The 22,662-nt window shown below is 42.7% G+C and overlaps 1 protein-coding gene across 1 annotated transcript in view; it reads left to right on the forward strand.

Annotated features, from left to right (window-relative positions):
* Positions 1 to 22,662, forward strand: part of PTPRT (protein tyrosine phosphatase receptor type T) — a 329,075-nt gene that overhangs the window by 203,319 nt on the left and 103,094 nt on the right. The window contains 2 exon segments of the mRNA XM_062589625.1: positions 12,397 to 12,598; positions 15,636 to 15,738. Coding sequence (XP_062445609.1) covers positions 12,397 to 12,598; positions 15,636 to 15,738 — 305 coding nt within the window.

The raw sequence follows: 22,662 nt of genomic DNA on the forward strand, positions 1-22,662 counted from the left end.
GTACATAGGATGGGAAAGAGAATTTTTGGACCTTGTCTGATGATTTTGCTTTTGACTCTTTGATGGGAATGAAGAGTGAGAGGGAACTGAGCAGTTTTTGTCTAGAGAAAGCAGCTACAAATGAAGCATCGCAGGGAGAGGTCCATCATGGTACAACCCTACTCATACTCTTTATTGGGGTCAAATGCTAATGGGCACTTGCTTTTTAGGATCGTATCTTGTGAACAAGCCAGCTCTTTCCAGTGTGATGGCCACAGGACAGCCATATCCTGCAGCTCTGTTAGGAGTCAGCGTTAGGTAGGAGTAATCATTGAATTGCCCTTCCTCCCCATCTTACTGGAGCCTTGACTTGGAAATTTCCCATTACCAGTTCCCTCCTGGTTCACAGCAGATTTTCATTTATTATTTTCTTGCCTTATTCCTCATCTGACCATAATTTCTGAACATGCTCATCTTTTTCCTCCAGCCTGTTTTGGCTGAGGTTGAAGCAGACCGTCCTCTTGTCCTTCAAGGTTTGCCGCTGAGTTCCTAGTTGTGTACATTGCTCAGCTGGCACCCAATTCACTTGAATTTTATCTAGCTCTCTTGTCTAACACTTTGCTTAAAATTCTTAAAATTCTATGCTGGTTGGTTTTATGGCATAACCAAACATGTTTTCCAAAAATTGTTTGAAACCTATTCTGTAGCAATGTGGTGCCTTGTTAACTGTCTTCATGGTAGTCTGCTCTTCAGAGTGCATAACAGAAGAGGCTAACCAGGAGCCTAAGGGCAAGAAGACAAAACAAAATAAAACAAAAAGCCTGTGCAGAAGAGTGCTTAAGCATTGGTAAAGAATACTAGCAGGCAAGGACGGCTCTTCTTTGAGTTCTGGTATGAAATCACTGTATTCAGATGTGACTGTCAAAGGGAAAATTGTTGCTTCAGTCAGCAAAAGACCTTTGAACACATTTTCTTTGCTTATAAGGCTACTATGAGTCTTTTCCCTTTGCAAAGAGTTGCAAAGTTGTTAGGAGACATTTTCCGGCTAATGGATATCTCAGAGACACCTTTGTGTGGAATGTCACTTAAAAACATTGATTTTCTAGGGGAAAGTTTTAACTTGCTTTGTGCACTATGTATTTGACAGCCAATGGCTTCAGTGAAAATGCGGTTCAGGTGAATAATCCAGAAAACTTGCTGCAGCTAACCTGACTGGAGAAGATCTCTTCTGCCATAGTGGTAGGATTTTATTCATGTAGTACCTAGTATACTTGCAAAATGTATCCCAGGTGTTTGCTCTAAAGCAGTCGCGTCTGGAGGAATGGAAGATGCAGTTTTTTGGAGGTGGCTGGAGCATTTCTAGCTCTCTTCAGACTTTTGACTCTCCCCAGAACATTGGAAAATGAGGCCTGGATTATATTCAAAAGGAAAACAGCAACAGTGTTTTTATTCGCCAGAGTGCTGAGCAGCCTGTACCCCCCAGGTGAAAGCCCTCTGGGTCTAAACACTGCCAGGGCGCTCTAAAGGCCTGGATATTTCAGGCACAAGATTGGTTCTCTCTGATGAAATGTTTTGATGAGCACAGAAAGCAAAATCAAAGCGTAAAGCCGTGTGTGCGTTCCCAGGACCGGTGCCACCAGCTGCTGCCCTTCCCACCTCCCTTTCCCAAGTCCGTGCCCGGAAGATGAGCTCAAGTTCCCATGTTTTAGGGCACTGCCATAGCAAGACTGGGCTGGCAGCTGTATTCTTATCAAACTGAAGTGGCATGAACAGCCAAGTAATATTCATAACTTCAACCTCCTCTACCCTTGCGTAGCTGCTCAGGAAAATACGTTCCATCTTGCTATAAATACTAATGTGCAGTACAACATCTTAACCACTAAATCCCAAGCAAATATTTTGCATATAAAAATTTATTTTGCTTCGCTTCATATTATCTCGCTGGCAAAGCTGACCGGTTTTTTTGCTAGAATATTACAGAAGAGACTTGGCTTTTTTGCTGGCTGAAGCAGTTCAGTTGGATTTATTTGCTATCACTTTGAACATTAAAACAGGGATTTTTTAACCAGCTTCAGAAAGAAGTCTTAACTTCTTATTTATGACAGGTATGCATTTATGGGGGAGGTGAGTTGTCTTCCACTCTATTTCTTAAGGCTGAATTTAACAAATTGACTTGCAGTTTTCAAAATCTTTGTAACTGGCCAGCCTGTATTTTAGGGAATTATGCTAGACGTGAAGTGTGCAGGTATTAATTTTAAAAAATAGAAAAATGGGTTTGGAAATTGCACAACCTATTTCCATCCTTCACTTTCCCTGTACAGCTTCTTTTCATCTTTCTGGTGAGGAAAATCTATATCTGGGACAGCTTGATGGCATAACTTGAGAGACAGCAATATAAACTGCAATCAGAGTCATTGCTTGTAATAGGCGATGCCAAAAAATGATCAAACCTTCCATTTTTAGATGTTCTGCCATCCTGTCATGCTATGGCACTCTCAGCTTCGAAAGTAATAGTGTACGAAGAGCGTGGAGAGGTACAGCAAGCAGATTACTGATGATTAGCCAAGCACAACAGCTTTTTTTGCGTTTTAGTTTTGGATGTTTGGTGTTTGAGGTGCTGGTGCTTCCAGTTCTGCTCTAAGTCTGGAAATGGAAAGGTCCAGGCAACAAGGGAAGGACCAAAGAAACCGAACCTGTGACAATGAAGCTTGAATTACAGATGGCCAGATGAAGGAGGTGACACAGCCCAAAGGTCCAGGTCCTGGATTGTGTCAGAACTGATTTTGAAGGGAGTTCTGATTCTTTGTGCTGTGTGAATTCTGCTTTTAAGATGAATTTTGAGTTTTATGTATGAGTTTTCCCAGACTGATCTTTTTTTACCCGGGGATGCTTTGGGCCCTATTTGCTCATCCCTTCCTTTTGAGATGAGCATGTAGATATGCACTTACGTTCCCAGGACAGTGAAGGAAGCTAAATGTATGCTCGAGTGGTATACTGGGCTCAAAACCTTACATAACTGCTCTAAGTTGCTGTATCACACAAAATATTCTTCCCAGTGGTTGGTGAGCCAATGCAGGTGTGTATTTATAAGTTGTGTATTATAAGTGTAACCAGGTTTGATACCTATTTGTGTTCATTATGAATATGAAGACCTTTGCAAAATGTTTCATGTGCCAAGGATTAGAGTTTAAGCCATAATCTGCCCAAACTGGTTTCTTTGTCTTTTAATTCTGTGTTAGCCGTGTTCTGCCTGCTGTGGAGCTGATCACTGTGTAAAGGCTGTTTGTGTGCATTTACCTTAAATTTATATATCATAGGAATGAGCTGACATGACACCTGCCTGGGTTTTCTTCCCCCTGTGTGACAGCTGATTTTGGTAAGGTGATGGAGGGGAGGAGAAGTACTTGTTTTAATTTGTTTTATGGAATGGATTGAGGTTTTACCAGGCATTACTGTCCCTAAGCTGTGAAACAAGTGTGTTCCCCAGCATCTCTGGGTCGCACAGGGCTTGCTGCCTGCCTGCGTGCCCTAGTTTCCACTGCGGGATGCAGCAAGGGCAGCCACGTTGCAGCCACGTTGCATGCCTAAAACCACGACCGGGGAAACACTCCTGCTTTTGCCCATCTGCTTCCAGAAAGATTGATCTCCCTGTAACATCTGTAGGTTTTTGCATGATTCATCTCTGATAACGTATGAACCCTGCTTGGCTTCTTCTCGTCTTGCCCTTTGCGCCTAGGCGAGATGGACTTGCGCTGCACACAGGGAGCTAGAGCAAATATTTGTGCGCTCTGGAAAAAATGCAGAGCTTAAGTCCCTTTGACACTCTTGGTTTTGAACTTTAAATCAAATGTGAAGGCCACATCCAGGATCCTGCTTGTGTGTGATCTGCACTCTGCTTGGGGTCAGCCTGGGAAGTGTAAGCGGCCAGTGTTACCCAGCAGAGCCCTTGTACGTGCCGGTGGGGAGCGTGTCGGCTTTAATGTCACGGGAAACCTGAAGCAGTCTCTCTGTAGCAGGGGGAAGCGGCTACTTACAACTACACAAAGTAACAGTATAAATGATGTTTTGCTTCGGCCTATAGTGTTCACATGTGCGTTTGTATGCTTTGGAAAGTGGAAGAGATCTTTAATTGTTTACTGAAACTGCTGCTTTGCCAAGATTAAATATCGAATTAATAACTGAAGATAAAGAATTTATAGAAAGATCGGGAACATGAAAACTTGGGCTCTGCCTCATACTTTTGCAACTATTGTTGTTGTTGGGTTACAGCTGACATAGATGCTGCTTTGCACCTCTAAATCTGCTTTTTTTCACTCCTTGTGTTGCATGAGCTTCTTCGAGTGTTTGGCAGCTGCCTGGGCCAAGGTGCTTTCCCGTGGAAGCGTGGCTCTGAGAACAACCCTGGGCAAGATGCCGTCTGGAAGCGGAGAGCTGATTTTCGTTCCTAAGTGCGCCTCAGGCTGAGTTAAGGTGTTGGATCGTAAGGTTTGACTTCTACTTAACTCACGGTACAAGCAGAGGCAAGTCCTTATTTCCTTACCGTGCTTCAGCCCCGGTCCTAGGAGGTGTCACGGAGGAAGAGGGAATGGTTAAACCTTCGTAGTCTGGCCTGTAGTTCTGCGGGTAAGGGAAAGCCGGATCGTGCTCAGGGGTGGCGTTTACCCTACGGACACTGGCAGAAGGGCTGGTGTGTGCAAGTGCTACGTGCAATTTTAGGAGCGTCGCTGTAAGCCTCTTGTTGTTGGATCCAGCTTGAAGGTGGACAGAGAAAGCTGTGCTTTGGGGAATGGCCATTTCTTACGGTTGTCTCCCATGAAATCTGAAGTTACTTTTCGTATTAGGTATCTTATGCTGCACAGCCACTTAGGTTCAAAAAGAAGCATTTCAGGAGCTCAATATTAGCCATGTGAAAAGAAAGGAGATGCAGTCTCCTTTACTGGGGAGAAGCCTTGCAGATCTTCTGGTCTTTCTGAGATCAGTGATGTCTGAACTGAAGCAAGATGCTCGGTAAAATGCCTCTTTACCTTGTACACCCTTTGGACACAAAGAATTCAAAGCAAAAAGTTTAGAAGACACCATGAACTGGAGCTAGCATCCTTTCTGTATAAAAAAGTTATTTGCACAGTTAAATTACATTGCATGTGACTTCTTAGCGCCTGGCTTGAGGAGCACTGCTTTCCTGAGACAGTGGCTCAGGAAATGAAGGAAACGTTTTGATAGCTTCAAGTTCAAGGATATTTCTGTCAGATTTTTAGACATCGGTTTATTTGTGTTTATTTTGGGGAGAGATGAGGAGAGCAAAGTTTGCTTGTCGACGTTATTAGAGCGTGGCGTGCCATATGTAAAGCAAGATTAAAAACTAAATAGCTTATTGTTTCCCAAGGAGTTCTCAATCATGAAGCTTTTCAGTTGGTTCCCCTTCTGCACGGTCTGTGACACTGAGACCTGCGAATGCATCCAGCTCTCTCCACCGATACCTGACCCCACCACCTCTACGCCCTTATGACCTGCATGATGATTTCTCACCTTACAAAATCACACTTTGGCTGTGACAAACTTTTTTTTCTCCCTCGTTGTCAAGTTTTGTGCTCCCCCTGTTAGAAGCTGAAATTGCAGCAGGCGGTGTTGGAGAGGAAACTACTGTTGTATGGGCACCTGCGAGCTAAGCTGCTGTCCCAGCTGGGTGGAAAAGCCACCCTCTTCTCATCTCCTGCCAGTTGAACCCTAGTGAAACCTAGGACCATCATCAGGGACCCTTCTTTCCACTGCCGCTTTTATGGGGAGGCCACCCCATGTCTTTTCCCTGCGTGTTGTGTGGCATGATAACACCCAGTGAATAAAAAAGTCCTGATACTATGTCTTGTATCATAAGATGAGAGTGATTTCAAAAAACAGCTATAAGACTGGAAAAATTGCATTTTGTGCGTTTTCTTCCAACTTAATGAAGTGAAAGACACTGGTCAGGTTGTCTGTGCAGACCCAGGTTCTGATCCTGGCAAGCTCGTACATAGAGTGATTTTGATGTGTTCCTAGTCCTGGATCCTCTGTTGGCAGCACAAGATGGTTTCAGTCTTGGGACATTACTGCCCCCCCCACCAAAAAAAAAAAAAAAATACTGCTAGCTGTCAGTCCCCAAGTATCCCCAGAAGTTAAGGATTGTGTGTTAGGGAGAATGGTGAGGCTCAACAGCCTGTTTTATAAAGACAGGGACATAAAACCTCAATGGGCACACTGGGGATAATGTAATGGATTTATGGGTTTCAAATGCCTTCCCCAAACTGCTATGCAGGCTGTCACTAAAATGGAAAATAGAGAGAAAGTTGCATAATGTACCTCCAAAGTGGTGTTTGATTTAACAGCAGCGCTTACCATTTGCATTCCAACGGGCTGCAACGGCTGGAATCAGAGGGGAGGCTTAAAGCCCTAATGCTGGATGGTGAATATAGCTGTGGAGAGCAAAATTCTGCTTACCACGGCTGATTAATTCGATATGACAAAGGATATGAGATAAAGTGGTCTTTGCACTGGGATCAATTGTTGTGGAAGGAAACAGGAGCGTATTTTTTTGCTTTGACTGGCAAGCTCTCGTTACAGAGACGTTTGAGTTTGCTGCCTTCAGTTCTGAGGTCGTGAGCACGTGAAATCCTGACGGTTCAGTTGCTCGTCAGTGGGAAAGCTAACAGGAATGCACCGAGTGCATGGGGCGACTGCATGGATTTATCAGTTGTGATCTGAGCAGGTTATTCTTTCTTGCTAATTAATTAATTAATTTAAGAGGATTAAAGAAACTCCAAAAAAGCCATCCAGCTTTTCCAGGAGGATTTCACTGCCTACCATTGGGGGGTGAAAAGGGCCATTACAGTGAAATGGTAAGATCTAAATTGAAGTTTGGTCTTAATGTATTAAGTTTAGGACCTCATGGTTGATCGCTAATATATCCTTAGAAAGGAATACCTAAACATGAAGGATAACTCATCACATCTCTTGACCATCCGTTTCACTGTTTAATTACCACATTTTTAACAATGTGTGCCCTTTTCCTCTATGTTTTTTTTTAATCTCCAATTTCCAGCTGTTTACTAGTATTTTTTAAGAAAAAGCAAGCCCGGGACAAGGACCACACTGCCTGCATGCTTAAAGCTGGCATAAAATCCACCAGACTGGGTTATTGCGTTTGTTCGCTAAGCGCGGTGCGGGGCTGCAGAGGTAACCTGGGCGCCGGAGCCAGCGTAGCTGCGCCGCGGAGGGCTAACCGCTCACGTTAACAGAGCTGCCCGTGCCCCGCTGCGCCTGGCGCTCGGGCTGAGCAGGCGGCCTCCCTGCCTGACGAGCCCCTGTAATAAGACATATCTGCACCTTTTTTTTTAACGTGTGAACACACTTGCCTGAACATCTGCAAGCTGGGTGAAAATTAAGGGGATGAAGATTTTTATTTGCTTGCTTTTTGAAGAAACGTCTGCAGTGAAGAAGAGCCTTGCGCCTCCTCGTTTGGTTAATGCTTTCTGCTGTGGCCTTGCCCTTCACAGTGAAAGCTTTTTAAGTTGTGTGTTGTAATAGAAGTTTTACAGTCGCAAATGACGATCGCGAGTAAAACGTTCGCATTTCCCTGGAGCGTTTGTGTTAAATTAGGCTCTGCGAAGGAGAGACGAGCTGCCTTTAATGCTCTCAATAGCACATCTTGATCTTGGCGGTTGTTAATGTAGTACTTGCTTGGTGATTGCAAGGAGTTAATACTTTCAACTTTTAAAATGGATAGAAAACAAAGAGGAAGGTGGAATTAAATGATCTGGTTAATGGGGAGTGAGAGGGCACTGGAGTAGACAGGAAAATTTTCCAGGACGTCTGCTGAGCTAATAACAAGGAGTGAACTTGCTAGCTGTCACATTTCTTACACTCATCTGTTCTCATTTTATTCTTCTAAATCTAACACAGCAGTTATATGTCACTGAACACTCGGAAATTAAATATATGATGCCCTTTTGGTGGTTTCCAATAGGCTTGCGGTTGTACAGCTGACCTGCTTTAAATTTTGTTCCTGATAAATTTGGACTGATGTAGCCAAATTTTGTACAATTCAGATGGGAACTCAACTGACCAGAGACTCAAATTGTCATCTGGCTCTGCCGCCGGGATAAATCACTCCTCTCCAGGTGGAGGAGCGCTTAGATCAGTCTTGCATCCCTCCTCTTGCCATGGGAAGATGGCTATTATTTATCTTCCAAATTCCTGTGCTATCTGACTTCTTGAATTTCTGGTTACTTCACATCTGCTGCTGCTGTTGCTTCAGTTTAATACTTTTTTCCTTAGCTCAATGAAAGAGAGCCCAGGGAAGCTTTGAATTTGGGCTGTGTATTCCTTGGGTCTGCTGCCTGTAGCCTGGTCTGGTGGTTGCTATAATGAGAACCATAGCAGTGGCCATTAAATTTGTTCCCCGAGACCATCAAGGTGCAGTGGAGCCAATACGTAAATGCTGGCCTACATATGCAAACTTCAGACAGGCATCTCAGTCTGCAGGGATGAGGCACAACGTTGACTATCACAGCAGTCCACTGGGCAGGGGATAGTGGGTAACAGCTGGTTAAAAACATAGATTCTCAGTTTTTGGAGAAATTCCTTCATCTTCGTGCTTGCATTTATTCTAAATCAGAACCAAAACAAATATTTGCAATGTTTTCAATCAAACTGGCATCTGTAAAATATATTTTTTAATATTTCATTGGTTGCTTTTTTGCCTAGTTTTTTAAAAGTTTAATTTTGTTTCATTTTTTTTTCAGAATATAGGAGTATTATGTGACAAGACTTGTCATTAAAATAGTGTATGTTAATATAATTTAGAACAGCTATCTAGTAATTGAGTCATCGAATTTTCTAGATCAGAATCTCTTGTTTGTTTTGTAGTGAAGCATTTTGTCCCTGGGAAGAAGAAACAAGGGTGAATACTCAGCATACCAACTAGAAGAGTAGGTGCTTTTTTCTGACATCCTTCTTGTTGAAGAGAAGTGGCCTCTCTCTTCTCCAGACGTGTTTCAGGACATTTATAAATGACTTCAGAGTTGGAAGTTTCCATAGTTTCTTCTCGAAAAATTTTCCACACTCTGATTCCCTGAAATTTCTCTCACTTCAGAAGTTTTAACTTAAGGAGAAAAAAAGGCAGCATCTTAGTGTCTCCATTTCATCTGGTTACAGTCTGGTAAATTATGGATTGATTTAAATAAGCTTTTTATTCCATGCTTGCTCAAATACAGTAATGCAGCTCCTGCTATGCCATTGCCACAGTAAAAACTCCAGATCCTGGATGGAAATAAATACATAGTGTTTCCTCCCTTCCGGAGGGAAGGACTTGGAGCGGAGAAAGGGTTGGGAGAAACACAGTTACTCACCATGGGAGCTTTCCATGTCGGGATGCCTTGCCCATAAGTGAAATCAGTCTGCTAGGCTATGCTGGGATCTTAAGAAAAGTAGTGACATTGTATGTACTTGTACACGTTGCCAAAAATAATACATACATACATATATAAATATATTTCTACATGAAGACTAGTCCATCAAAGTGACACATTGCAGCGTCTTCACTTTCTCTAAGGAGAACGCCCCGAGCCAGACGTGCATGCACTCACAGGTGGATTTGGGGCAGAGGATGCTTAGCTACATTGGGAGGCCGTACGGGAAAAGATGAGGCTGAGCTCTCCAAAGCTGTGCACATGCTTACCACTCTTTTAAATATTTCTGTTACGGGTTGGTCCACGTGTGCAGCAGAGTTCTGCTCTGGTGTTTTCCTGGTTTCGATTTTTGTTGCGTCCATTTACTGTGCTGGTGTTAAAATTAAACGGCGTGTTTTAGAGATGAGGATTGTGTGTTGCCTGGTTTAACAGGGGTGATACCGATTTGGATAGAGCTTCTGCTGCAGTAACGATAAGCTGGCATTCGTGAGGATGTCTTGTGGTTTAGATACGCCATGAACATCTCTTTGCTATAGGTTATATCTCTCAAAATTTTTGAGGGAATAGTGAAGTCTGATTTCGGTGACCAGTCTTTTTGAAAATTGCCCCAAACTTCAATCTCAAATCTCAGACATAGTCCTCAAGTGTCACTTGCTCCTTCCCTACTTTTAGTGAGTTTTGAATCCGGGTTGCTTTAAGGTCCCTTGTGTTCCTCTTCTGTGCTATAGCAAGCAGCAAAAAATCTAGCCTAATTTTGTAAATCCCAGGAACTTGCCTTGTTTTGTCTTCTTGAAAGCATGTCCAGTTCTGCTTGCCTTAAGGCCGTGTTTTGTTTTTTTTTTTTTTAATGAAGAAAAATAACTCATTTTTTGGTAAATTTAGAACCAGTGAAGGTAGCTGAATTCTTTTATATACATGCAGCAAGGACAAGTGCCTTTTCCACTTGCGTCTGTAGCCTTCTGCATAATCTCTTTGAAAGTAGGTGCCACTGGTTTCACGTGGGCTACTGACTGGCCTGACGTAGCAGTAGGAGCTCGTCTTCCTCCCAAACTCCTAATTTGCTCATTCTCCCCTGGAACTTTATAGAACTGAGATTTCTCTAGTATTTGGCTTGCAGACAGCGCGTACGGATTTCCTGAGTTCGTTCCCACTTAACACTAAATTAAACACATTTTTTCTGTCTGGAATTTGCCGTGGCGTTGACTGCGTCGGGTCTCCAAGGTCGGCGCTCCTCGTACAAATTCCTGGGGCGTTTTTGCCTAGGTTGCCTCGCTGCCTCCACGTGCCGTGGCGCGGTAAGAGCTGTCGCAGTGCCGTCCCCGTCACGCGGCGTGCCGTGTCCCTCGCCGCGCCCAAGGGGAAGGCAGGAGTGAGCGTAAGGGTTCCTCCTGCCCGTTTCAAATTGCTTGTTTTAACGACCACGCTGCTTCTGACGCTTCCTCAGGTTTCTGGAAGCACTAAAAATTACAAAACGGATTTTAAGGCCTGGCAAAAAATGAAGGGAGTTTCAAAGAAATCACCAGAAAGCTGGTTAAATCTAACTCCTTTAAGCGTTCTGCTTCCTTAGTTTTTGCTGCTCCGTCAGTCCGGACGTGATTCGCTGCCCTTCTCGGTCACGTCGTTCAGTCGTGGCTGTCGGCGCTGTCTGGGCTGTTGTGCACCGTCCAAGTAACGGGCTCGGTACTCCCAGCCCCTTCCCGGGCCCTTTGGTGTCAGTGGGATCAGCCTCTTTCTCTCTTCCATCCTGTTATTAAGCCCTCCCTTTTTAAACACTGCGCATTTATTTTTCCTCCAAACGCAAAGTTTTCCTCCCCTCGTAAAACAAGGGACTTCAGTTTTTTCAAAGGCTCTCTCAGCAAAGCAGGGAATCACATTCTTGTGGAGTCCTTCATAAAAAATTGAAGCCTTGCTATATTAACATACATTGATTTATTCATGGTGTTTCATTACAAATAAGCGAGGACCCCATAATATCGGGAAAGGTTAGGAGAGCAGTGGAGCACGCTATATTATATTGACAGCTCAGTTGAAATTGAGCTGCCTTTGAATTGAATTTGGAACGTAGGCAAGGAATTGGCTGGTAAATAAGTCATGAGTTTTACTTCCAAGTGTCTGTATATCACCGGGGTTGCCGCCGGTAAGCGTAATGCGGCTCGAGCCGAATTTCAAAGGTGTGCTTTGAGCGCGGGCAGCTCCGAAGGCACGTTAGCACCAGCCGCGTGTGTGTTCACGAGCAGCTCTCCAGGTCTGGAACCCTGCAGACTTTCCCTCTCGGGCGAAAAGCAGGCACGGCGTTACACGTACACCTGCCAAGCCAGGCTAAGAAGCCGGGGGAAGGAAATTATAGCAGAAACCGTCTCAAAAGCTCAGGCAAGAAGGAAGATCTTGTACCTGAAGACTTGACGGAATTTATTTCATCTAATCATATCATTTCATTTCAACATTTCATTCCAGTGTACTGTTGTTAGGGCGGGAAAAGAATTCCAAAGACTTTGAAGTTAGGAAAAGGCTCCTGCTGTTTTCAGTGGACTTAGGAGAAGACCATTTGCTAGAAGGAAAAAAACACTTGACGAAAAAAGTGTCCTGGTCTTGCACCAAAAGTTTGCATTTGCTATGGGGAATTACATGGGAAATTCTCGTGCCGTTTCTGCAGCTCGTGCTGTGCGTTCTAGTTTGGCTGCAGAAAGTCTGACATCTGTAACAAAAAGCAGTTCTTTGCACCTTTTGTTGTAAATCAGCACGTGCTGAAGTTTTAGCAGAGAGGAGAAATTAGTTTCTTACTAAGTAAAGGCTTGGGAAAATTGTTGTGTTTGCTTGCTGGTATCCAAATGTAGATCTGTTCACTGGAGATACTGAAATATTATCTGCCCTTTAATTTTCAATCTGTAGTCCGCAGCAATGGTGCAGTAGGGGAGCAGAGAAAGGGCAGGTGCAGAAGGCCCCTTATCACCTTACTGTCCTTGTTCTTCATTTGCAGATTACATACAAGGCCGTTGGGTCTCTGGATCCCAGTGCTGACCTGTCCAGCCAAAGAGGGAAAGTCTTCAAGCTAAGGAATGAAACACATCACCTCTTTGTAGGATTATATCCAGGGACTACGTATTCATTCACCATCAAAGCGAGCACAGTCAAGGGCTTTGGGCCACCCATCACAACACGGATTGCAACTAAGATTTCAGGTACTGCTCTGAAGAAGAAGGAACCTTCGAGGACTTTGTTCTTCTGAACCACAGCTAACAGACAGATAGAACAATACAAAAGTGTTTAGCTTAGTGTCTCCTGTGCGTTCTTGCTAGACCAAATTTTTAAAGGGGCCACAATCCAGTGTCTGTGTTGATTTGGTTTACGAATGCAGTGGTTAGAGTTGACTTGAGGATCATTTTAATGAGAACCCCCGTTAGTTCTGCAGATGACTTGTCCCTATAATAGATTATTGGTATCATATGCTTAGTCTGGTAGGCACCTTCAAAAATGTGGCTTTTGTCTTCAGAATGTGCCCAAGATGGAAGTAATGAAGTAATTGAATTAATATTAGAAAGAGATTAAAAAAAAAAAAGATAAAAGCAGTTTTTGTGGCTTTTCTTCTGAGTAAGGGTAGCAAAAGGGTTTGAGGTAGGCAAACAAGTATATAAAAGACACTGAAGTCAGACACTGTTGCAGGGAGAAGGCTCCTGTGTCCATGGGAAAAAAAAGAGGGAACTAGTCCTAGCTAGACAAAAAAAAAAAAAAAAAAAAAAAAAAAGGATAGTGCAGAAAATATGGGACAGACATATGGAGATTTTAATTTTAGGATTTAATTGATAGTACTAAAATGGGTTCTCTAACAGAGTTTAAAATTGCCTTTTTCTGAAGTATCTTCATCTATTTTCTCAGTAAAGCCAAAACAAATGTTCGTTTTAGAAGCCTGATGTGCTGATTCCTTGGGATACTTGTAGTACTTGAAATTTTGGCTGGCAGCATAGAAGAGAATGTGCAGCAATGCATATTTTCCATTGCACTTGTTCAAAACAAATTGGTTAATAAAGCTAATTAGTTTTATTCTATTTTTTTATATAAATATATATATATAATAAACTAATGGTTAAAAAAATAAGTTGTTAGCTGTACATGACAGTGTAAATTTTTAGGAAGCAAAATATATTCATTCTCTACTACTAACCGTCAGCAGGGTTTGAACCTGTGGCATTCAGTGCAAAAGCTCATGCCCCAGCACTTGACCTAGTAAAGCCATTTGCCATCAGGAACGACTCCATGGACTGCTGTGGTTTATGCACCCCTGCACTTAGAGGATGTCATGGCATCCGCTCTGTTCACTTGTGTCCAGAACAGAATGACAAAATAGCACGGTAGAGATAGTGCTTTTTCCCTCTGATTCAGTTTCTTTCCATTTTATTATTCAGTGAGTGCTCAAATCATGTTAGGCGCCTGCATGATTATTACCTGTGTGCACATTGAGCTCTCGTCATCTTTTCTGTTCTGTCTTCCAAGCATCTGGTTCCCAGTAGGCAGGTGCAGCCTCCACGTGGGCACTAGGACAGACTCTGACATTAGATTTTCCCATTGCATGGTCAGTTCTATACATGTAATTTAAAAATTTCTGCTAAACTTACTCTGAGATGCAGTCCCACAGGAAGCAGGGAGAAAAGTGATTTTTGCAGTGCTCCAGCTAGGCTCATAGAAGCTGCTTTAAAGCAGAATTGCGGAGTTGAGAAAGCGAGTTTCCAGCCCGTTTCTGGTGGCCAAGCTGGAGCCTTCGGGAGCACTGTGTTGAGCTGCAGAAACATCTCCTCTGGCTGGAGCAGGTGCTGAACAATTTTTATTTTGGCATCTCTAGAAAGTGCTGTGGTATCTGGTAGAGAAGACCATTGGTGAGAAAGTACTGTGATTCCTAGTGTAGAAGACAGCTGGTGACGTGCATCTTCTTGAAACGACTGGTACTGCTTTCCCTGGATGCAGAGCACCTTGTCATGGAAATCCTTGTTAAAGGCATTAGCATTCGTTCTCAACTCGCTGCTGGCTTATTGATGGGGAAGTTGGTAGCTGAGCTGATAATAGCAACCACCATTCTTGACAGTTTGGGGACTTTTAGATAAAATTCCTGATTGTTTAGCAGGATTACAGTGGAAATGGCTGCAAGAGGATTAAGCGTGGAACCCCCTGCAGTGCAGTTTGCCCTTGCGAGTTGCAGTTGAACTAAGGGGGACTGCACTCTTCATTTAAATTCTTCTATCTGCTTTATCCTTAAAGATATTTTAACAAAACTTACATCTTTGGGATAAATCTGATGCCACGGTCGCTTGTGATCTCATCATTTTATCCACAGAAAAGATATGACCCAAAGAGATGTCTCCTGTTGGGGAAGGAAGAAGTAATATATTAAGCAAAATGTTAATGTGTAAGGAAACATATCCTTCTTTTATGAAATGACCTTAACATAAAATAACAAATCAGAAATAGTCTCAGAAGTTAGACTTGTTAGGCTAAATGTGAATATTTTGCAATTTTCCATATAGCTTTGGGGAAGATCCTCAGTGAAATGATGGACACCATGGGTGGTTGCTGCTCAAATGCAGCTGTTGGAAGCCTTGCAGCTGCTTAATACTTTTAGCGTTCAAAATCAGTAAAGCACCGGGGTAAAATACTACAGATTTGAGTGCTGAAATAACCTGGCTGATTTGTGCTCCTCTCTTTTGATGCTTTCCTGCTTCATAACACGCCATCCAGCTAATCAAGGACAGACACACACACGAAAGAGACACCTGTCTCTTAAAAAACTACACCTAAGATGTGGGATGTCTAATCTAGGGACAAGACCAGAAACAGGAGCTAGGCTTCCTGCCTTCTCTTCTTAGTTCTGCCACTGATTTGCAGGTCCTAAATGGTATCCTTTAATATCGGTGCAGTCTTATTTCTCATAAAATTAAAGAAGTGATCCCATCTCAAAGAATTACTAAGTCTTAAAAAATTCATGACGGTGTTTTCGAAGCCATCTGGAAGATTTGGGTGTCCAGTCCCTATTTGATTTTAAGGCAACGAGCATACAAATTTTTTAATGGTGTTGACAGTTTTGATCATAACACTTGCAAAGTATTTTGACGTTTCATGTAAGCAATGTTAAATGGTCCCCAAGAAATGTTAATATTATGTTGTCATCACTACCAAAAGCAGTAAGTGGTACATACTTAATGCACTGTTTTTTTTTTCTTTTCTGTTTAGCACCGTCAATGCCCGAATACGACACAGACTCCCCCTTAAATGAGACCGACACTACCATCACCGTCCTGCTGAAGCCTGCTCAGTCCAGAGGAGCACCTGTCAGGTAGGATTTTGGTCTTTTTTTTCTCAGTTTTCTCTCTCTCTCTCCCCCCCCCCCCCCCAAGGTTTCACTCAGGCCTTTATCATTCTCAGGTGATAATGCAACTACTGAAAGCATATGCAGGCTAAAAGGCCAACTCTCCTGTCGATTCTGCCTTTCACAGGCTCCTTTTATAAACGCCTCAATCTGCTTGCTTCCTGCTGTGAACCTCTGGGAAGGGTGGCTGATAGCATTGCACGGGGTTATTACTCTTTCGGTGTCATTTCCGATGCCTGTGTAATGCCGACACTTGAATATGGGGCAGTGTGTGCACGCCAGTGTTGTAAGTTCAGTATTGTCATGCAAAAGTGAAGGAGGCTTCAGGTCTCTGCCCTCTCTTCCCTAACAGATTTCTTTGTAACTGAAGCAGGAACACCCAAATTATCTTGCATAACAGAGCACTGGAACAAGTTGACCAGAGAGGTTGTGGAGTCTCCATCTGTGGAGATGTTCAAAAGGACAGTGTCCTGGGCAACGTGCTGTAGGTGATCTGGCTTGAGCTAAGGGGTTGGACTAGATGGTCTCCAGAGGTCCCTTTCGACTTCAACCATTCTGTGATGCTGTGACCTTGACAATTTAGTAATGTGTTTGTTCAGGTTATGGATCCAGTGGGACTCCTCACACTGTGTGTTATGGTCTAGTTGTTGCTCCTGCACTACCTGCGGGATGAAGCGGGAGCGAAGGCAGAGGAAAGGAGCTCTGGGTTTGACCGAACTCTGCAGTCCGCCTGGGAGCGAGGCTTTGTCAGCTGCTCTGGGCAGTCTCCAGAGGAGAGGATTTAAGGGCAGGAAACTGCATACCTACCCTTGGAGTAAAATGATGCCTGCGTAGAAAATACTTCAGCTCTCTTTGAGCTGGGCCCATTCTTACTGGTGAGATTTCCAGTAGTGGACTGGACCACTCTATGACAGATCACTCCTTGACTGTGGAAACGCAACTTGCAAGGACCTGTACTTCATTGCCGTCTTTTGCCTAGGTGAATTTGCACACAGTGAAAAATACTGGCACAGAAGAATAAACTCCCCGAGAGAGCCAGCACTGACAGCTGCCCTTATCTGTCCCCAGCAGAAATTCCAGTTAATCGTTCGTTCTGCCAGTCGCCTAGACTGAGCGTAGCAATTAGTGTTGCTTGTGGTAAGAACTGTTGGCGTTTACCTAGGAAGATCTGGGCAGCTTTGCCGAAGTATCCAGCCATCATTAGCTTCCCATTAGTCTTCAGACTTTTAGCTTGAGTTTTCAGAAGAAATTATTGAAATGTTCTCTGTGGGCAATATTTTAAAAACACTTAGCTCCTCCTTTCGAAAGTGATTTGAGTCTGTACATCCCATTGACACTTAAGTGCTTTTGAAAGATGACCCACTAAGTATTCAGGAGGAGACTGGTCACATGTAAATCTACTTGGTTTAACGCAATATGCTTTGTCAATTAGTGGTCCAGCCTAAATCACAGCTTTCACTCAAATTGCTTTGATATTTTCAAGCAGAAAATCTGTTCTTTAAGACTTAGCACCATCCAGTTTCTAGTTTGTTCTGCTTTAAAGTTTTACTTTAATCTCTGGTACTCCATATAAGCAAATTTAGGAGCCTATTTTCTAAGTCCTGTAGGGATGTTACTCTGCTGGAAAAGAGCAGTAAAATCACACAATTCAGTTTTGTTTCATTTCTTTATATAGGGGAACATTTCTGTATCTTGTTTCACCACCTGCTGTCTGAAGAGTGTAGCTATTTTGTCTTTTTATTGAAAAGTCTTGCAATTTTTCTCAAAGTCAATTTACTACACTTTAACCACATTCAGGGAGTAATGTCTTCTCCAGCAAATAAGTCAATTATAAAAGAAAACCTGTAAGCATTTTTATAAATTTTCAGTCTGGTTTCTTTAATTTCATTGTAGACTATTATATACACATTTGCGGAGATGGCAATATTTAATTCTGCATCCAAGTGATCAGGTTACTGCTGTGAAGAGCCCATTTCATTGACTTACAGAGGAGCATATCAAAACCAGCATGGAAGCTGGGGGTAGGGGTTGTCTTGGGCAGATTATTAGCTTTGTATTAACCACGACGGCCTGGCAATGCATGAATGCTGTTACCGTATAGCCGAGCACACCTCTCCCTTCAGTCTGTTCTCGGTCTAAATTCAGCAAATTCAATTCTTTCAACTTTAGGTCAGATTTTCCCAACCTCTTTCATGTTTTTTCAGTCTCCTCTGCACACTGTCCAATTTGTCTAAATCCTCTTGAAATACGGTATCCAAACGCAGGTGGTGCACCATCGGAGGCCCTGAGAGCACCCGGCAGGTTAGGGTAACCACATACCTTGAACTGCTTGTGACACTCTTAACGCACTACGAGGTGGGGTTTTCCCCGTTGGCTTTTACGTATTCAAGCTGAGAGCCAGTATGTCCTCTATGTTGCTGCCTGGTTAGCTGTTCTGCCTTGCATCTGTGTGGGTTTTATTTCTCCTTCACAAGCATAGTAGTTTGCATTCATCCCAACCAAATACCATCAAATTGATTTTCAAAATTACTTCGAATTCTGATGCCTACGGAAAGGACTTGCAGCCCCTCTTAGCCTGACACAGTTCTCTGTTCAGTAATGCAAGGTGTTTAGTGAAAATACAGAAGCAAATTTGAGACAAAATGCTGGTGAGAAATCCCCGCGCTCAGGAGCAAGGCCGTTTTTCAGTAGCTGGTGGAGGTCATGCATGGTGGCTGCTCGTAGGATGTCCGTTCACCTGCGCTCCCGGGCAGCTTTCCTAGGTCTGCTCCCTTTTGCACGTGGACCTTTCAGATCCCAGCTTGCCTGAGCTGCCTCTGAAAAGGTGCTTAAAAATAATCTGAAATAGATTTTCCTACGCCTTCCTGGGAAAGGTCGAATGTGGAGAGCTTTTGCAGGAATAGGCCGCTCGTCTGAGCAGCATTGCAAGTCCCCAGGCAGCCGGTTCCTTCTCTGCGGTGTCAATGGGCTTTTATTATACTTCCAAACTGTGGGAAAGAAAAGCACCGTCTGCACAGTAACTGCTCTTAATATTTCCCCTCATCTGCTAGTGGTGGTGAGCTGGAGGACGTGGGGAGGTGGCACTGTGAACTCACAGCCGTACGCGAGACGGTTGCATGACTTTGTCTTGTGTTATTTTGTCCTGCTGTAGTTTAAGGAGGATGCAGATGATGTGTCGTCTGCACGATCGTTTTTGGAGTAGTAGTGTACAATATTTCAATAGGATTCTTCGCATTTCCATTCATCTGAGATGTGGGTGTACCAAATCCGCAGTCGCTTTCAACATTAAGACGTTTCTGATGTTTCCTGGTGCTCATCATAAGTAACTTGAATGAATTTGCTTGTGAAACTAATGGTCAGGAACTTGACATTTTTAACAATCTGTAGATAGCAAAGAAGAAGAAACTTTAATATGAATTAATAGGAATAATATAAATTTAGATATTCTGCTGTCTATTTTGTCCCATTGCCAAAAGAAAGATGAAGCATCAAGAAGCGTAAATGTTCTCCCTTGTGGCCTTTATTTTTTGTGGTTCAACCTCTAGGGCTTGACTTCACATTGCCCTTTAAAAATAACTTTCAGCTCTTCTTATATCAATCTAAAGCCCCTGAATGGTGTTATGATTGACTTGCTGAAGACAGCCCTTCATCTATAATGGATTCAGAAGAGGAAAGAAGAATGCAAGATTTTCCAATCTTTTTTCTTCAACTCTTCCCTGAAAAAAAAATTCCAGTGTGATTTTTGAGGACAGTTCTGCCTTTGAATCTGTTATTGTCAGGAGGGCTGTGTCAGTAATTCATAGATTATTCAAATAAGACATCTTTAGACCTCTGTTTCAAAATTTATATCCCATTTGCTGCTTGAAAATACTGCTCTGAGGGGTTTTTATCTACATGACATGTCCACTAAGCAGTTTGCTGTGTGTTTGATATTTGAAAGTCCAGCTGGTTTATTAATGTGTGGTTGATGGCATCAATCTATCTAGACCACTAGAAGGGAGAGGAAAACATGAAATCAAATCTCCGGTGCATGCATTAGTTTGAGAATTTCAGCATTTAAATAAATATTCATTTAGATTTGATTGACTTGTGTGTATGTAGCTCTGGATATTGGAGCTGTTTGTTTTCTGGACACTGCAGAAGAGGTTGGGAAGAGTCTGTAATTACATCTTGGGATTTCAGCCTGACCTGTGTAGACTGTGGAGGACTTCTGTATTCTCACAGTTCTCTGATATGTAAAAAACCTGTGATGTTCTTGTTTGACTTGACCAGCATGGAAGTATAGAGTGATGGATGTTCAGCTACCTGACCTCCATACCGTGTTAAAAAAACAAAAGGTATTTTTAGAACATAGGTATACAAAGTTCCCATGTGGCTTCATGTGCCCATATATGCCATGAAAGGAACACATCTAAGTGATCCTGGAGAAACATATTCAGACAAGTCGTTTATTTTGTGTATGTGTAGAGGCTGGATACATACGATCATTTTGTTGGTGAAGAAGAATGTGTTATTTTATTAATGTATGTGTTAAAATACTGCATTTTATTTAAGAAATCTAAACAGGAGGCGGTGATTTTAAATATTTTGAATTTTCCAAATGTTAATATTTGGAAGCGCTAAGCAAAAATAAAGCAAATATTTTTGTATCAAGATTAGACAGTTGGAGAAATCAGTTCATAGGGACAAAGCCCCATGTTACTCTTGAATATTATCTTTTGTTTTTTGCTCCGAAGCACCAAATAATGGAAATATTCTTGGTTGCTATGATGCTAAACAAATCAAGAGAAAATAAAGTTGTGGTGGTGTTTGACAGATCAGCTAGGAAGAAGGATATCATTTTTTTCTACTTTTATGCTCAAAACTTTAGCTATTCCTTAAGTAAACAATCCCGTACAATGTATCTGTGTACTTATGTTCCTACATATAATAGCAATTGAAGACCTCCTGGGATGTAGTCCTGGTTGTTTCTGCGTTGAGAGGTATTGCTTTCATTTCATATTAGAGAACTGAGTGTTTGAGTAGATGAAACCTGCTCTCAGGCTTCAACAGAGTGAAAATTTTGAATCTCTAGAGTTGTCAGCTAGAACTTTAATCTCCAGATAATTCTTCTGCCTCTTGCAGTTTCAGCCACTGTCTGTTCCTCCTGTGCTCACCTTTCTCATATCCCTCTCACTGACATCTTTATTTTGATCTTGTTTGTAGTGCACGGTGCTTCTCTCTGTTCTTATGCAGTGGTGGTTTGTCACCCTGATGGACCTGATGCTGTGGTGGAGGAGGAACGGGATGAGCAGACAAGAAGCTGTCGTCCTGTTTTGCTCGAGTTTTTGTTGGTTTTACAGGTGGTGGCTTTGTTGTATACTACCTAGTAGCTACACAGTGAGCAATACCATGCAGCCCGTGGCCTTGGAACGTCTTAGTGGAATTTTATTGCCGTTGCAGGAATTTATCTCAGGTCTTTATGCTGCTAATTAATTCATTAATGTTGGGAAAGGGTAGCAATTTCTTCTTCTCAAACCTCCCACGCAGTGTACCTTGTGCTTGAAAATAAAGACTGGAGTCAAAGATCAGTGAAACAATAAAAAAGGTTCCCGTGTTGAAAGCTGTGGGGAGCATAAAAAATGATCGCGCCCTTGGTAATTTGGAAAGTTCAGTTGCATTGATAGGCATGTTATAAATATCTAGAGATAAAAAAATCCTGGCTACCTTTTCCTAAACTCATAAGCAAATATGTGCATTATGTGACTTGGTTCATTGATTCGAGGGAAACAGCCATCATATTAGATCTATTAATTTTGTGGTATCTAATGAGGAATAAGATTATCAATCTAGACTCCTGGTAGTGTATATCTAATTATCTGTATTAATTAACATCTTCCATAATATACCTTAGGGATATTGTTCTGAATTTATTCAAACTGGGTTTCTCCTGCAAGGCATTCTGCCTTTAATTTAGACAAGAAATCGAAGGCAAATGAGCGGGAGCTACTTTCCGCTTAAAGATAAAGCAGGGTTGCTTTTTCTTTAACAATGTGTGAATTTAAGAGAGAAAAAGATCTTGGGTGAAAAGTGCTTATCACACCAAAAATAGAACCGACTAGGGTTGCCCAGGAACCCTCTGGAGGCTTCGCTGAGCCACCTCGTCAGCGTGTCCAAGCCCCGGTGAGCTGAGCCGAGCACGCGTGTCCGCTGCAGCGAGCGTCGTTGCAGGGTGGGTTTAGATCACCCGCGATGACTTGTGTGGGCAGTGACGCTTGGAGTCGTGCTTTGCCGGCTGTGTCGCAGAAGAGGCATCGTGGAGGGACGGGGACATGTCAGGGTACAAGATGACAGCTGTGAGTATCCGGAAGGAATTATGAGTTTTAATTATTGAATGGATGTTTCAAGGTTTTGTTGTTTTTTTTTTTTTTTAGGTGTTGGCCCTCGAAAGTCAGGACACATGCTACTTGAGGTCCACCTGATCTGGTGCAGCAAATGTGCCAGCATCAGCATACCGTTTGGCTGAGCATACCGTCCCTAAAAATGCCACAGAACTGCCATTGCCCACTTCCTAGCTGTCGGAAACGGAGCCGCTGTCTGCGTTTGGGCGACCTGCTGGGTCTCACTAACTATTCCGCAGAGAGCTTTGGCGGTAGCTAGAAATGGGGGAGGAAAGCCATAAAATTTGCATGTGTTTTAATTATAATATTTAACAATCAAATAACGTGGAGACGATTCTTTTGTCTCAAGCAGCATTTTATTAGCTCACAGTGGCGCTTTTGCTAGCATTTTTAGTGTGTTTTATGAAGGCTTGAGGATATTGAGAGCGGGGGAGTGAGGTTTTTTGCATAAATCTTTTATATTGTCCATGTGAACTGTCAGATTAAATTCCAGCAATCAAAAGGTTAATGA

The sequence above is a fragment of the Rhea pennata genome, chromosome 16, assembly GCF_028389875.1.
Source record: "Rhea pennata isolate bPtePen1 chromosome 16, bPtePen1.pri, whole genome shotgun sequence".
Lineage (NCBI taxonomy): Eukaryota > Metazoa > Chordata > Aves > Rheiformes > Rheidae > Rhea > Rhea pennata.